General features: G+C 40.1%; 2 protein-coding genes across 2 annotated transcripts in view; one reads left to right on the forward strand and one right to left on the reverse strand.

Moving 5' to 3' along the window:
• The window catches only part of LOC144635144 (band 4.1-like protein 4), a 29,461-nt gene extending 13,931 nt beyond the window's left edge, over nt 1-15,530 (forward strand). Inside the window, exons 13-27 of the mRNA XM_078494245.1 lie at nt 242-313; nt 785-853; nt 943-992; nt 1,473-1,596; nt 3,086-3,190; nt 3,556-3,642; nt 4,129-4,188; nt 4,722-4,775; nt 5,109-5,201; nt 5,824-5,922; nt 7,030-7,140; nt 11,036-11,265; nt 11,606-11,807; nt 12,217-12,313; nt 12,864-15,530. Coding sequence (XP_078350371.1) covers nt 242-313; nt 785-853; nt 943-992; nt 1,473-1,596; nt 3,086-3,190; nt 3,556-3,642; nt 4,129-4,188; nt 4,722-4,775; nt 5,109-5,201; nt 5,824-5,922; nt 7,030-7,140; nt 11,036-11,265; nt 11,606-11,807; nt 12,217-12,313; nt 12,864-12,959 — 1,549 coding nt within the window. The 3' untranslated portion in view covers nt 12,960-15,530. The remainder of the gene's footprint in view (nt 1-241; nt 314-784; nt 854-942; nt 993-1,472; nt 1,597-3,085; nt 3,191-3,555; nt 3,643-4,128; nt 4,189-4,721; nt 4,776-5,108; nt 5,202-5,823; nt 5,923-7,029; nt 7,141-11,035; nt 11,266-11,605; nt 11,808-12,216; nt 12,314-12,863) is intronic.
• On the reverse strand, nt 8,129-9,360 carry LOC144640806 (uncharacterized). The gene has a single exon (XM_078499905.1). The coding sequence runs from the start codon at nt 8,969-8,971 to the stop codon at nt 8,129-8,131; it is 843 nt and encodes a 280-aa protein (XP_078356031.1). The 5' UTR covers nt 8,972-9,360.
• Nucleotides 15,531-17,197: the final 1,667 nt, after the last annotated feature.

Raw genomic sequence — 17,197 nt, forward strand, 5'->3', positions numbered from 1 at the left:
GAATTAAGTTTCATATAAATTTAACTATCTTCTAGAAACAGGAACAGGAACAAATTTAAAACAGGAACAAATTTTGTGATCATTGATTAAAACATTCACATTGTCATTTTAATGCCAACTGATGTACAACTGGAGGCCTTAAGCATCCCATGGGTGTGGAAAGGACTCAGTAATGATGATGATGATGATGATGATGATGATGATGATGATGATGATGTAAGACTTGTTTTTCTGTCTTTAGATTAGACAAGGCCAGTACCACACCTCGTCGCAACAGTGGTTTGTTTCGTTTGGGTTCTTCATACAGATACAGGTACAGTTGTTTTCTTCTGGAAATATGTGTTTATAGTTAGAAGCCGTGTATGAAATACTTTACTAGAGACTTGTTAAAGACATAATGAGAAACAAACAAAATACAGAAGGCACAAGGCTCACCCTCGATTTAGCACTACTGAAACAAAAAATTAGTTTTTACTGTAAAATGAACCATGTATTTATATTTATCTTGTGTGACTATTTTTCCACTGGTTGCCCTGACAATTTACCAGTTCTTTTTTACTCCTGTTTAAACAGAGGCACTCTGAAAGTTAAGTGTCTTGCCAAATGGCCAAGTCTGTATGACCCTTGATCTCTCAAATTAATCCAATGTACTGACAATTAGTCCCTTTCCCTAAAATGATACAGCTGTAGGGTTCAGAGGACAGTACTCTAACGTAAGTTAACAATTTTGATCTAAGTGAGAGCTTTAAACTAACTATCATCTTGTACTCTTTCCTTCTTGTAGTGGAAGAACACAGAAAGAAGCCTTAGAAGATGGAAAGAAGATTCAACGTTCAGATCAAGAAGTTAAACGGTACGAGTTATGATTATAACATACATGATACTTTACAATTTGTGTCAGTTTCTAAGCTAATAATCTGACATTTTTTGGTTGTGCCTTAGAAAACCAAGTAAACGTTATGAAAGAAGGAACACTCAATCTGCAGAAAAAGGTAAGCTCCCTTTGGTCCATAAAATGCTGTTAGTAAAATGTTATGTTGGGTAGGCGCAGTGGCCTAATGGTTATTGTGCTGGACTCTGGATAAGGTGGCCAGGGTTCGAGCCCTGGCCTGAACAATTCATTGTGTTCCTGGGCAAGACGCTTCACTCTCATAGTGTCTCGCTTCACCCGAGTGTGTAAATGGGTTCTTGTGAATTTAATGCTGGGGGGTAACCCTGTGATGATTTAGTATCCCATCCAGGGGGGAGTAGAAATACTCCTAGTCGTTTCATGCTACCGAAACTGAAATAAGCACCAGCCTGATGGGCCACTAGGCTCCTGTGCAGACTTACATTTCTAATCTTTTCATGTTGCAAATTATTCTCTCTCTCCAACTAAGAATGGCTCAGGCCACTTTACCCCAGCACACTCCCCCCCACCATCCCCCCTCCCTTCAAAAAGAGAATTAAAAGATTTGTTTGTTTTGTTTCAGCTCTAAGTAATGTTACAGTTGGTACAGCAACCAGCACATCACAGGTTCAAATTCGACGATTCAGTCAAACTGACAACTCAGCAGAGGTTATAACCACGCCAGTCACGGGTCCTAATGGGACTGGGTACGTACAGTAACAGTACAATCAATGTCACTCTTCTTGGGGAAACGAGAAACAATACAGGGAACCTTGAGGGCATAATCCCCCTTACCCTCCATATTTGGTGAAAGATAATCAGCCTGAAAAATTGTCACGAGCAATGAAAGCAAGTATATGGACATGTAGTTTTATGGTTTTGCTGGATGAAAGACTGTCAAAAGCAGATATTTCTTTAGATTTGCATTTCACTCATCAGAGCAAACATGCAGGTTTTTCTAGCAATCAGGATTAAGGGCCCACTGACGTATATATTTGGACCCGTTGCTAGGGACATTCACGGTTATATAGTTTTAGCAATTTTTCTTGTTTAGTTATGGTTGAATCTTTTACTCAGTCCATAACGTAAATATGACGTCATCGGGCCACGCCCATGATCACGTGACCAATTAAGAAAAAGTCTAAAATTTTTGATGTTTTACATGTTATCAGAAAATCATTCATGGTGTCATGATCTTTATTTGTTTTTATATCTTGGTAAGTATGGGTTTCATTTCATTATGGAAAATAATTTTTTTAGAGAGATTTAAAATATTGATTTGTCCATAAAATTTTTATTAAAAATGATTTAAGCAAATGAATACTTAGTTATGTTCCCGACCCAGGTCGGAAAAATATAACGTCGAAAAAAAAGTGAATCAAATTAAAGACCGCCAAGTATTTAGATTTTTTCTGCAAACCGGAAATCATTTTGTTAACGCATGCGTAATTCATCTGACAAGAGAACAGTGCGCGCGCTAGTTGTACGCGTACGCTTTTGAGATTATTTGCATGTGTAAAAAAACTGCTTTTCCTGGTTCAATTTAATCTGACTGATTCTCAGATGTGAAGTCAACTATTAGTCAGGTAGTTTTTCGGTAGTTCTTATTGTTTCATCTTATTTGGCGAGTTTGAAGTAGTGCTCGAAAGGAAATTTTTTTGCACATCTGGCGCGTACAGATAGCGTGAGTAACCCGTACACGCAATACAGCGCGCGCTCTTTTAGCACCTTAGCAACGCGCGAGAAATCCGTCAGTGGGCCCTTAAAGCTTACCCTTATAACGTTGCTTAGTACTGATTGCATGTTTTTGCTTTGAATTCTGATTGGTTCATTGTGTTAGGGCGATTTTCACTTGCATTTCAAAAATAACCCCATGTGTTTTTTGTTTTCCATTTATACGCTTAGTGATTGATTAAAAAAATTCTCACCACTTTCTCATCCAATCAGAAGTACTACCAAAACCAATGGTGACTCGCTCACACAATTTTTCGCCCTTCACATTAGCTACGTATATTTGCTTCGAGTTTTGATTGGTTCACTGTATTGTGTGTCCTTTGTGATTGGCTACAGTGATTACTTTTGCGTTTTCTTATCATTGGCCAGATGCTGTTACTTTGGCTTTGGTCATACAACAAACATTAGGAGCAGTTCTGTCAGTAAGTGTTGTTGATGTGTTCCTTTGTCTTACTTTCTTAGTATCAAGACTGAAGGTGATCCAAGCTCAAAGGATGGTAATACTACAGCTGTTGATGGAAACCAAGGCCCTGCACTCCCATGGGAACAATCTGCTCAAATGCAGGGGTAAGAATGCTGCTTTCTTTTTGTCCAAAGCTAAATCAATTCATCTTTTCAATTAATATATTCATTTAATAATTACAGTAGGTTCAAACTTTTTTAATTGGATGATTCAAAAGTGTGTGACCATTCGTGTAAAAGCTATTGTTCGTTACTTTCATGGGGTACTGTCATGGATATAAGGTGTTTATGAATTCTGGGGTGTAACCCACCAACTGTGTGACCATTCAAATAAAAAGCTATTAAGCAGTGCTTTCATGTCCTGCTGTTTATTTTTCGATATTCTGCAAAATAAGATGTAGAACTCTTATTTTTTATTTCCAACTTTGCCAAAAACTCTAGACTAACTATTTTACCATTATAACCAACAGTGGTTTGTACACACCAGCCCCAGACTCCCCTAGGTCACTAAAGAGTTCAGGATCTGGAAGGGCGAAGAGATCACCGAAATTTCCAAGGTACTTGTATCTCACTGCTTGTATCATTATATGTCTCAACACAGAACGCTAACTCATTTTCTATTCCTTTACTATTGAAGTAAATGTGTCCCTTATCTCTAACTTCACCGCGGTCAAACGTTTCAGGCAGCTTTTCTTTCTATTTCGGAGAGTCTCGTTTATTATGAAGTTTTAGTATAAGCAAGGATAGATAAAATAGCACCTGAGTGAAAACATATGCCCATTTCCAAAGATAAACGAGTTTTTTACTTTTTAAATGTTCCGCATTCGAACCAAAGTGCTTTGACAAAATGGCGCCGACAAGTCCGCATATCGCTATTTTCAAACACGTAGAACTTTTTTAGTAAAGCTCCGGTAATGTGTTGCACTTTGAACTGTGAAAGTTAAAACCTTATCTTTGACGTACTTTTCTTGTTTTTTGCATATTTCTGACGTTTGACCGCGGTCGAATCTCTAACCATGTTGTATGAAATTTTCCACCCTCAGACCACACCGCCGATCAGCAGGACAAAGTAGTGGAAGTGAAACAGACACACCCAGAAGAAGGTATTCAATTTTCATGCTAAGGAACAATATTCATGAACAAAATTCACCTGCACTGCAGGCTAACAAGCAGGCTATGTTAGTATTTGCTCCAGTTTGAAGTCTCCATGTTGCTTTGATGATAATGATGATAATGCATTTATATAGCGCATTTTCCATATGTTTATGTTCAAATGCGCTTTACAAATACTGTAATTTGAAGATACAATTGTAAAGGCCAGACCACAACACCGAGAGCTTCGTGCCCTACTCTTTGCGAATAGTGTGTGGGTTCTTTAACGTCCCCTGTTAGAAGACTGAAGATACAGAAGACGGGACCTGCGGTTTATCGTCCTTTTCCGAGAAGACTAAAATGTCTAACCATTTGCAGATGTAATTACAAAGGCAGCACATTCTCCTCAGTTATTTTAAGACCCTGAGTGTTGGTCCGGTCTGGGGTTCGAACCCACGACCTCCCGCACAGCAATCCGGCGCTCTACCAACTGAGCTAACCAGGCGGAGGTTGCTTTGACCTGATGTTACGTTTCTTTTCACAGGAGTCGGCGAGCGTACTCTTCTGATGATGATACAGGCAGACGGAGAAGGAGAAGGTGGGAGAATTGAACATTTGATCAGAAGCTTCTGTTCGGTTTTGTTCCTCGGCTACAGTAGAAACAAAAGTATCAGTTTATAAGTTTAACCAGAGCTAATAGAGTGCTGCGTATGTTTTGTTGATTGCTTTTTACCTTTCCATTCCTAATCTCTAATTATAAATTCTCTTTACCATAACTTTAAGTCAATGCTGCATATTGTTATAAGAATTTGGTGGTAAATCAAGACAATTTCGTTGATGATTGTCTATATTCTCATAACCTGTCTGCTTGACAATGTATTGATCTTGTAATGAGAAAACAGGTGTTGATCATTACAATTTCTCTTCTCAGATGTCGCCATCATCATCACAGAGGTCACCATTCTGCTGAGTCAGGAAGTGATCGTGACTCATCCTACAGCCGAGAAGAACGAAGACGACACAGGTGAGAAGTTAGCTCGCAGTTTGTTACGAAAGCGGGATTTTCGTTGGAAGCGTTTTTAACAAATTACAAGGGAGATTAGTCTGGAGTGTTGTGTGGGGGACGTTGACAAAATGTTGCGCGATTATGTGCCGTCAAAGGAAGTAGCAATATTCTTAGTCGCTTAAGCTATAGAAAATATCTGGGCCGGGTTGTTCGAAAGGCGATTAACGCTAACCCAGGATTAAAAGATGATCGAGGTTTTAATTTCTCTTGTTTTGAAGGCTTTTCCATAGCTAATGTTTTGTGAAATTTGAGATTGGTCCACGTCAAAACTTGGGGACAAAAAATATAAAAAGAAAACCTCAACGAATTGTTTTAAAATTGAATTCAAAATTCACGCTAATCCTGGATTAGCTTAATCGTGCTTTGAACAACCGGGCCCTCAGCTGTAGTTTAACTCCGGTGAGGGGGTACTCCCTAAAGTGGACTATACGGGGATCTCCGCCAAAAAGGGGTACCTTTTTGAGGCTGTAGGTTTTCACGAGATGGACTATACAAAAGAGTAGGGAAAACTGTAGTTTAAGTATTTAAAAGGGCCTCCTATCCATTGGTACCTGATTTTCTTTTTTTTACTTTTGCTTAGATCGTCAAGAGATCAGGAAGATTTTAGCAAGATGCCAGACGCGGCTCCATATCATTATAGTGACAACAGAAGAGATCGAGGCAGCGGCTCTGAGGACAGGTGTGAAACCTTTTACAATAAAAAGTGAAAACTTTAGTCTTGACGAACCTATTAAAAACTCCGATAAGTTTAGCGTGGCCATAGTTAACGCAAATCTTATTTAGCGGACCTTCTTCCACTTGTTTGTAATCCTTTTTCACTTTCCTTTTTCTTATGAGTTCCAGAAGTGCTTAATTGAACCTACAATCGTGACCAAAATGGTTTGGGACACTTCCCACTTTTCTCGCTTTTTTACGTAGAGATTGCAAGTTACCAACAATCTAGACTCATAGAAATAGCCTTACAAAGATCGTTTCCCCACACCCCTTGAACAATGTTGAAGTGAAGACTGTAGAAGATATGGGACACATGTTTGACTCCTGGCACCCAACATTGCCCGGGGGGAGGGGAGTAAAAAAAGTTGCTGTTTACGTGTTCCAAACATTTTGGCCAGGATTGTGGTTTATCGACAATAGCTGAGCGGCACTTTTATTCGGTTGTACATTTTTCGTTGGAAAACGTAGCTGCGGCAGTTATCTAATTAATGCATGAAACGAAATGAAGTGTCAGAAAGAAAGTATACCAATTGAAGAACACGATTGAAGAATACCACATGTTTAAAAACTGATACAGTCGAAGCTCTCTTAACGGACACTCTCGTAAGCGGACAGCTCTACTTACGGCTGCCTTGTTTGAAACCCCGTTTTAACTCCTATACAAACTCTGTATTTTTACATTCTAGTAAGCGGCCGCGGACACTTTCAGAGATTACGACTTTGACTTTTTCTTTGTTTTTAAGCTCCCGTAAGCGGACACTCAAAAGAAAAGCCTATAAACAACCTCTATGTCTGGTTTTTTCTTAATAACTTTACATCGCCGTTCGTCACAATGATTTTAAAGTAATTACAGAACCATATTTCAGTGTTTGTTTTGTCGTCATCCACGTCCGGTTACATTTTGAAACACCACTTGTTAGCTAGGCAAGCTCCCATAAGCGGCCATCTATTCCCTTCACCTCTAGTGGCCGCTTACGAGAACCATTCTCGTAAGCGGCCAGCTCCAGTTACGGACACTTTTTTCGCGTCCCGAGGGTGTCCGCTTACGAGAGCTTCGACTGTATCTACTTAGATCGCATCATCATCACCGACACAGGCATCGAACATCTGAAGGTGACGCCAGAAGCGATGGATCAGCGTCCAGAAAACATCACAGTAAAGTCATCAGCGACGATGCTGACTCGTAAGTTAAACACTTTTATCATAGATTGAACATGTTCGTGCATTCTAGGGGTACACGTACAAAGTTTTCTCTAATGTAGTATTTATTTTTAGCTTGATCTCGAGCAGGTTAAAAACACAGCTACGCCACAGGAAACGCAGCAATAATGGTTTGGTATTGCGGATTACCGTACCCAAATTCGCAATTAGCCAATCAGGAGCCTTCTCTACTGCCCTGATTTACTGTCAAATCAAGTCACTGACCTGCTATCGCAGGATTGTTGGCGTAATTTGGGTACGGAAAATTTTTAATCGTACTTTTTTGTACGTTTCGGCGCCATATCAGTCTCATTTTGACCTTCCGCGCAGCCGTTTTTCAGGGACATGGTGATTGGTTAAATTGTCTGACGAGTAAAGCAGAGGGAATGGTGTTGGTCAGAAATGTTGGTCTCGCTTGAGCAGGCGTTTGTGTAGAGGAGAAATATACGATGCCCCTGAAAACGGCTGCGCGGGATGTTAGTCTTGTTTGTTCTGAATACTCGCCTGGTATGGAGCCGTAGGGTACCAAAAAGATATGATTTGGTATAAACAGTGTACTCTACAAATGACAAAAACCCGCTAGGGAATGAGGATATCAAAATTGAAATTTAACGCGAACAAACTTGGAACGTGAAGCTTGCGTCTTTACGTTTTCGAAAAAACCTGGCGCATGGCATTCCATCAGAAAATTGTTTTGAATTTGTTATTTGGTTAGAGTTCATTAAAGTGGAAAAACCTGAGGAACAATTTCCCGTAATTATAAATTACCCAGTGACACAAGAGCAGGCTTCTGCTGATTTGAAAACTACGTTTATTTTAAATAGTGTCTATAATAATAGGTTTCTTTCTTCACCACTGAAAAAAACACTTATTCTACGACATATAATGACTAAGACACAGATTCATTGTATAAATTAATTACTGTTTCAGTGTGGCATCATCCGGCCACTGTTCATTAAAAAACTCCCATATCAGCGGGTAATATTAGCTGTAGTAAGTTCCAACAGTGCCTGGGCTGTTTCTATTTCCCGGGCACTTCGCTCCGCGAATAACACAAGCGACTTGGACGAGTCAATCAAACCCTGCACTGACATCAGATCCCTTAGATTCATTGGAATGTTCTGCACAAAAACGACACCTGTTGATAGACCGAGTAAGGCCTGGGCAGCGGTGATTTCACCTGTTGATAGACCGAGTAGGGCCTGGGCAGCGGTTATTTCATTACTGTGACCGGTCATGCGCTGTGGAGGCGGATTCTGATTTGCAGTCGAGACTGACGTATTGAGTTTCTTTCTCTTGGCATTGGCGAAAAGGTCGTCATCCGTTGACTCTGTTGTATCCCTCTTTCGTTTCACCGCAATTCTACCGCTGAAGTCCTCAGTCGGCTCTTTGCCTCGCCGCTTGATCTTTTGTGGTGTTTCATAATTTTTCTTGAGGCATTTGCTTTCAGTGACGATCATTTGCCCTTTTCGCCCTCGTCTTGTCTCCTCTTTCTCTTTGCCCGTCTTGTCATTACTAACCTCTTTTCTGTTAATCTGGAAACAAGGATGCCGAAATTTCTGCGTCTTGGAAGCTCTTGCGCTCAACACTTGCTGAAAGCCGACAGTCTTCAGCATTTTAACAAAGCTCGCAAAGTTCTTTAAATTCAGGCCTTTCATTTCTCTTTTCAATACTTCTCTTTCGAACAGCTTTGGACTTGTGATTAAGACGGTTGTTCCGTTGTCGCACCATCTGATGCATCGCCAATATTTTCCCGAGGTTAGAATGGCGAACAGCATGGATTGAACGCTTGAAAAACGAGATTCCTTTCCCATCTTGTCTTAATTTTCTGTTCTGTTGAATATTTCGCTGTTGCTTAATGTTCGATGATTCAATTTGACGAATTAACCCTCAATAAAGAGACTGTATACTCGCACGTCTGTTACCTCAGATCTGAGCAAACTGAAGTTGGTTTGTGATTGTTCGGTCACGGAAACCATTGTGATGTAGTTCGGAGAGAATCGCGCGCGCTGTTCATGCACGCGCTGTGGCGTTCACAATGATTACAACATAATTTCTTGTCCAATTTTGGCCTTGAACCCAAAGAGAATGTAAAGACAGTTTTTTAAGTTGACTTGCTCTACCATTTTTTTCAGCTATACCAATTGGTTTTATAATACTTAATTTAAACTTTGTAAAACTAAATAATACAGAAGTCTGGACGCATGTTGCTTACTTATCTGCAGTGTTTTAAGCCCTCAAAGATGTATTGCACGCCAGCGTGTTCTTGATTAGCTTCTGGAGGAGGGGGTCAGGGAAACTTATTTGCGAAATTTCTCTTTGTTCACATGAGAATCCTCCCCACAGTTCGTTGCTGATTGCGAATGTTTACAACGAAATTTTGTTCATATTGGCGTAAGCGTAGCGCGCGCCTTCGTAACGTTGACGAATCTTGCGACGCAACGCCATTTGTAAGGCAAGGAGCAGACGAAATTGCCTGTGTAATTAACAATTAGTATAATTTCTTGAGGTGAATTTAATTCTGATTGGTTGAGAAGCTCGGACTATGTCGCAATATTCACCGCGCTAGGCGGTGAATATTGCATCTCAAGGTTTGGCTACTAAGCCATGCCACGTTTGCCATCCAGGCCAGTGAACATGGCGGCATTTGCTGAATGAAAGTTTCTCTCATTTAAAAGAAATCACTCCAAGTCCTGGATATTTAAAACATTGCCGGGGAATTTTGCAAATTAACTACCAAGGCTTTTGGACCGAAAATATTTTCAAGAGATGGTTTCAAGGCATAAGAATTGATCATAAACGTTGGTTTTGGAAATTGCACGCGGCCATGCACACAGTCAGATCCACTAGCAAAACATTATTTAGTTCTGTTCTCACCGGAGCTAGTAATTTCGAGAGGATTTACACAATTGCTCAGCAGTCACCAACGATTAAACAAAGGTACCAACAAAGGTTCGTAGTGTTTGTTTTGTTCCGTTTTATTGCTAAAACTTCAGTGTAAATTACGATTTCAATCGATGAATTAAACTGGTTTACACGCAAGCGAGCACTTGTCAGCTTGTGTTTGTTGTTTTCGTGTTTAATTTTCTATTGTTATTTAGAAGTTTTTGATATTCACCTCTGAAAATTATACTAAAACAATTATTCCACGAGCGCGCGTTGAATATGACGGAAGGTAGATAGCCAACGAGGCGCGTAACGATCTCATATCCAACAAGCGCGAGTGGAATAATTGTTTTATTTAAAACGCCCAAAAAATTGCAATTTTTGAGCTCCCCAGCAGTTTTCATTGACGTGTATCGGTTAACATATTTGTGGTCAATGGTATATGAGCTCATATACCATTGCGCGTTAACTAATCAAAACGCAGGAATTGCAATATACCATTGCTTGTTTTTAATAATAGGGTGTATACCCACTCTGCAAATGAGTTTCACTGCTGGAATTGGCGTAGACTGCTTGCAGTCTGTTTTTCTCTCGAAAGGGGAAGGATTGGGGCGAGACAAGAGTGCTCTTTTCTCGTCTCGCCCCAAGCCCCTTCTCATCCATCCGCCAGTTTAACCAGTTTGCTCGCGTTCCTGATATAACCGCGCTCTTCCCGACCCTAAGAGAAAAGACAGACTACCAGTAGTCTAGAGTTGGCGATGAACTTCAAAAACTGAACCTATGTTGTACATTATAAGGCCTGTGGAATCGTTTCAAGGGAGGGATGAAAGAATATCTGAAATTTGGCGCGCATTCGGCTAGTTAAACAAAAGAATCAAACAACTTCAGTGATTTTGCCACCGTGTTGAAACAAGTTTCTTAAAGTTAATATCGCTGTGTAGTAATATTTCTCATACATTTTACTAATCCGTGCTTTTGTTGTCAACTTGCAGGGAGATGGTACCAGCGCTGGACGTGATCCGTTCGCGAGTAGCTGTGGCAAGAGTCAAGGAAGGAAGCGGCGGAAAACCTCGGCATCACCGTCACCACCGACACAGTTACCTGGGATACCAGTCCAGCGAATCAGGGTACTCAGGCGTGTCGGCTCCTCCTGCTCAAAAAGGCTCCCAGGTGCTGTTAGAATTAGGCCCCGAGACAGTGACCCCGCCAAAACATGGACCAGGTTTGTGAGATTATTTTAGCATTTCCTTTCCATTCCACACAAAGTCTAACATGTGATGTTAACGGCTCTTAACTTCAAATTTGAAAATTGTTAAAAAAAGACCTCTGCTAAAATACACTAACTATTTTCTTTACTTGATTATTTCACGTTCAACCACTGGTTTCCAACGGATGGCAAAAAAGATGCATGTAAAATTGTTTCGTTTTCGGAAAAGTTTAATGTAGAACCAAGCCTCCATTTGGAGAATGTAGAAAGCAGTTTGACTGACCCTATGTTTTCTCTGGAAAGTTGTTACTGTTGCCCGTGCATTTACAAGTAATCCATTCTTTGATTTCGTCAGGCTCCACACCAACAGGGCCCAATGTAAACACAAACAACCATCACTCTTTACCAAGGAGGCCCGAACAACAGGGGCTTTTTTCCAGTCGAGTGGCGTCAATGCCTAGGGAGGGTAGTCCCGAGAAAACGGGTCAATATGTAAAGGTGGAGTACCCCAATGGAGTCATTATCCATGACACAAGGAATCAAGGACGCATTCCCAAGTAAGACCACGCATTGTTAAACATATTTGTTTTGTGCAAGTACAATTGACTGTGAAATTCGCTTGCTATAGTTTTGCCTTTCCCGAGCTCTGTGACGAACAACACTTGTTCTATAACCAACTCAAGCAAACACGTTATGTTTTATACCAATCAGGTGTCCAAACCAATTGCGATTTAGAAAGTGATTTTAATGACTTGAGAAAATTTTCCCGCTTAAGGGGACAGTTGAATAGTTGCTTTGATTGGTTTTATTTGCGTTGGTGTCGTGATTGGTCGAATGTTATTACTCTGGGTTTGGTTTTGTGTAAGCAAAAGAAGTCGTAGTTTTCCCTGGAGTCCTGTTCAATTTAAGCGAGAGTAGTTTCTAAAACCAACGCAAAATTTAAATGTGTTTATTTTCTTGTTATAGCCATGTCATGTACCAAGCGGCGTTGCAGTTGAATGGAACAACTAGGAACCACTACAACTCACCAGGAAAGAACCCCACGACAGACTACATTGAAGTGGTGAGTACTAAGAAATGACAAGACCAAACAGTGATTTTTACTGAAGAAGGTATATTGCGAGTGGCCAGCCAGCGATTAATCTGTTTTGATTATTTCTTAGCACTGTGGGCCCCGTTTTCAGCTTCACACGCTCAACACACCACCCGCTGCAGAGACAAGCGGTTATCTCGGCGGTGTGAACCAATACAGCGAAAATATCGGTTACTCTTGCAGTGCTTCTATATAAAGAAACCGTACCCAAATAATAGCCTTGTTTTGCAAAAGGGGGCATTTCGTGGCCCAAAAATTCTTTGAGCTCGCGGTTTTCGTAAGATAGGTTGCTAAGTAGCATGACTTGTCGTTATGACGACAGTCTGACTTGTCAACGTTCTTTGTGTTCGTAATTTCTGACGCCGAATCTCTCCGAGGATTTACCGAAAAATGGCGCTTGCTCTCGACTGGAATGACGTGATGACGCAGAGTGTGCGCCTTCTTTCTTCATGTGTGAGATTAATAAGCCATATTCTTGTTACCAAAAAAAATTAAACATCCATTTATCATTACCTTGTAGGTGTCCGGTCCTGCCAAAAGAGGCGATCCTCCTCCTCCGTATTACTACCCAAGCCCCTCGCAAATGGTTGCTGGTAGCAAATCGACCGTCCTTTAGCTTGAAAAAAGGGGACCACAAGTAGTATTGTTCACATGCGACGAAATGCCCATTCGCAAGATATCAACGCTGAGAGGGCTCCAACATCCTTATTTATTTAAGATAGGAGGCTGGAAACAAGCTGAGGTGACGTCATATCTGTAGCTCGTCCCAGGCCGCACCGGGAAGACTACGCTCGATAGAAGACCTAGTTAGATTCCATTTAAAAGTAAAAGTTAGATTCTCTACGTAATTTAGACACCCACCAGCGTTATTGGCAAGGATGCCGAAGTACATATCTTTAACAACCGAAATATTCGATTGCCCATATAACTACTTTGATAGACCTTGTTGCTATTTTAAGTGATCTTACGTGACTCCGTTTCATACTCTACGTACTGTTGCTATTTGGAATGAAACCTCTAAATACTAAATTGAAATTTTTTGAAAAACAAAACAGGAATGTTTAAAAGCCATAAAGATGTGTGGATGGTCTAAATTTGACAAGATTCAAGCGGGTTGAAAACCTCATCACTCGGTTTAATTCGGGCTGACAGAAACCCAAGTTTGTATTTTGTATGAGTGTCGTCTACAATGCTTAGAAATCTTTGTTTCTGTAGCTGAGTTTTTATCAGTGCGTGAATTTATCCAAGATTCCTCTGAGTGCCAGAGGGGTTTTTCTTGTGTCTCTAACACTGAGGGTGTAACAAAAAAGGCCCTGACTGAAGATCGTCAAAAACCCGCGTGAATTTTCCTCTTTGTTTTTTCTCCATCAAACTACGTAAATGCACCAAAATTTTGATATTTCTTAACCATCATTTTGCTGGCATTTCCTTTACAAACACTGGAGGTTTTTAGTAAGGGAATTCCAGTTGACACTGAAGACCTTCTTATACGTTAAGTATCTACTGTAAGCTGACGCGTTACTTCAGCGCGCATCAGATTTAATATACCTCTGGTAGGTTCACCCCAACAATACTGATCGTCAACCGTTCAGATTTCTCTATTTAACTCTGGCAAGATTGTTGTTTCAAGTATTAAAGGTATAAGAGTTCATTTTAAAATACCCTTGACGCCAAGATTGTGAAGTGGTCGATATTTAAAATTCTTAACGTTAGGTTAATTAATCATACGTATATCAACAAACCTTTGTGTTAAATTTAAAACGCACTGTTGCAACATGATGACAATATTGTGCTTTTATACAAAGACTTTACAAGTTAAGAGGTATTTTTTTTCATTCAATTCGCAGACTTGTGCATTTGAATCTTGCTTCAGTGCATCAATATTTTTATATTTTTAGTTTAGCGATTTTCCCTCTGCATACCGTTTAAAAATATTTTAACGCTGCTATCCAACGTTCCGTTCACTCGCTATTTTATACATATTTTATAGTTTTGTACGCTATATAAAGCGATATATTGCGATTTTCTTATGGCTCACTGTCCTGTTAATTGTTTTTATTTTCAAAGCACTGTGATATGATTGGTCGTCAGACTAGTGCAACTTGCTTCGACCAATCAAAATGAAGCTCAGTCGGCCAATCAGGTGATAAAACAAAACCAATCGTACGGACGTCACTTTTCCCGCGCTTGGCGCTGGTTACGGATGTTTGCGCTGAATTCTCATTGGTTGTTGTACATCTGTTGCCTTAGTGATTGGCTACTCTGAATAATCCAGATCTTAGTTACGCCAGCCATACGAAAATCGCTCCAATAAGACAGGATGAGATATTTTAGCATTATATGCTATTAAAAGTTGTATTTTACTGATATATAAATGGAAATGATGTCGTCTAGACTAACATTCCAAAGCGTGGCGGTATTATCTGTATATATGCTTCTATACCGAGTGAAAAATGCGTACGTGTATACTTTGCCTTAGAAATTGTAAAAATATTCTTCCGAGTGTTTATGTCTTGAGGAAATTTAATTGGTTCATATTTTTAAAGAATGTTTTATTATTTTTAGTATAGTATACCTTAGTAGAGTAAGGCACTTGCATGCAAAAGAAACTACTGAAGATGTTATGTTTGTTGGCTTGGGATGCCTGGGACCCTCTTGTATAACTACATTTTAGTACCCAGTCCCACCATCAGTCGGCGGGACAAGTATCCTTTGCGGTCGTATTATTGTGAGGTTGTGGTTTTCGTCTGAAATGTTACTAAGTAATATGACGTCAGCTTCTTCAACTTGTGTTCGAGTTTTTACACGACGTCTTGGCAAGAGTGACACTTTTTACCCCGGCTCAACGTCTCAAAGTGTGTGTGCTTCCCTGGAATCTTGGTTTTGGCTTGCAATTTTCACTATTAATCGATCTTAGTACCCACTGTTCTTACGTTGTTGTTGTTGTTAAACAACCTGAAGATTTTTTAACTATCATCTCGGCAGTAGTAACTAACCTGAAACAACTGTTGGAAGATGTAAAAACCTTTCATATTATTTATAACTCGATTTCAAATAAATTGCCCATTGCAAAATGAGGCGAGGAAATAACAATATGAAGTTATTGTCGTGTGTAATTGCCCAGAGAAGTTTGAAATTTGCTCACTTTGCCATATAAACTTGCGAGAAAAACCGAGAAATATCAAAGTGGTAGACTAATGTCTTCATGCCCTTTTCAGTTTTTAAAAAAACTAGCATTATAACTTCTATTGCTACGTCACTAAGTCGTGAAATACTCATGCTAAAGCTTATGTGATGGCATCTGAGTTAAGGAGGCTCCGCTGTTTATCCGGGCATGTTTGGGTCAACGTTTTTGGCTTTAATGTGATGGCTATAAAATTTTGGGAAATATTTTACCTTGCTCTGCCCTGCAAAAATCGTGTTCGCGCTCCGTGTTCTGCCCCACTACAGGTTAATGTTACCTGTCTTTCAGCATTAATATGATACTAATTCGATTTAACTGGCATGGGGGAAACCTGTTTTGGTGATACAGTAGAACCCCGATATAACGATCTTCGATATAACGATATTCCCGATATAACGATGAATATTCTATGTCCTGGCAAAAGTTACAGTGAAATGTATGGACAGAACCCCGATATAACGATCTTCGATACAACGATATTCCCGATATAACGATGAGAATTTAGCGAACCGAACGTAAAATCTTCCCCGATATAACGATATTAACAGAACACAGTCAAAATTCAAGCAAAACCCTGATTTTAATACAATAACTTTACTGTTATCGAGTAATCTCTAACGTTTTTGACAACAGCTTTGTATGATGAAATGCAATTTTGATACTGTGTTTTAAGCCTCATTATCCAGTAAAGAAGTACATCGAAGTACATGTTAGCTTGACCCCGATATAACGATATTTTCGGTTATTTTACGGCCATATCGTTATATCGGGAGTTTCGATATAACGATACCCCGATATAACGATATAGTTTTACTGCTCCCTTGGCATATCGTTATATCGGGGTTCCACTGTATAAGAGATTCAGCAGACCCAACCTTTAAAGAAAATCGCACCGGTGTAAATTGATGGAGAAATGTGGGTGTCAGAGAAAAAAGATGGAAACGTTCTCGGCGACGACCTTGTTGTAGCTGTTGTCGGCACGTGGCGTCACATCCGGGCATAATCCCTTGCAGTAATGTTCTTTATTATATGACTTGCTCCGTGAGCGGTCGATCGGGTCAAGATGAGGCGAAATTCGTGCTCTGATTGGCTACCCGAGCGGTCAAGATGGAGCCATCTTGACCGCTCGGGATCGCCCGCTGTGCTTCCGCAAGCAAAAAACTTTTTCCGACGCTACTTGAAAAAGCTTTTCGTCGTAATTTTTCGCTATGAAGCTATTTTCCGAAACAACGTGACAAAGATTTTCTGTCTGTTTCCAGCGAAAGGAAGTCTGATAACAAAGAAATAGGTTTTAAAGCGAATGAAAGCAAACAAATTAAACTACAAATGTTAACGAGTTTAGTGAATTTTATTTGCCGCAAAAACCGGCTACTAAAATTAATTCGCAAAGCGACTTCAAGACATGATATCAGTTTTGTTTGGCGGAAAAGGGAGAGACTGAGGACAGTGGCATACCTGAAAAAGTACTCGGAAAACTTGTGTAACATCTTTAAATCTGCATAAAGCGGACGGCACGGAGAACCAGGCACTGCAACTAGTGCAAGCTTAACATCTTTTCACCGAAGCCTGTATAAACGCTCACGTCGAATAATGGGTGGGTCGAACATTTAAATAAATGATGTAGAAAAGTTCTAGCTTTTCCCGTGAAGTGGAAAGTCCCAAACGCTTTC

This window comes from Oculina patagonica, chromosome 1 (assembly GCF_052425735.1).
Source record: "Oculina patagonica isolate OP01 chromosome 1, crgOcupat, whole genome shotgun sequence".
NCBI lineage: Eukaryota > Metazoa > Cnidaria > Anthozoa > Scleractinia > Oculinidae > Oculina > Oculina patagonica.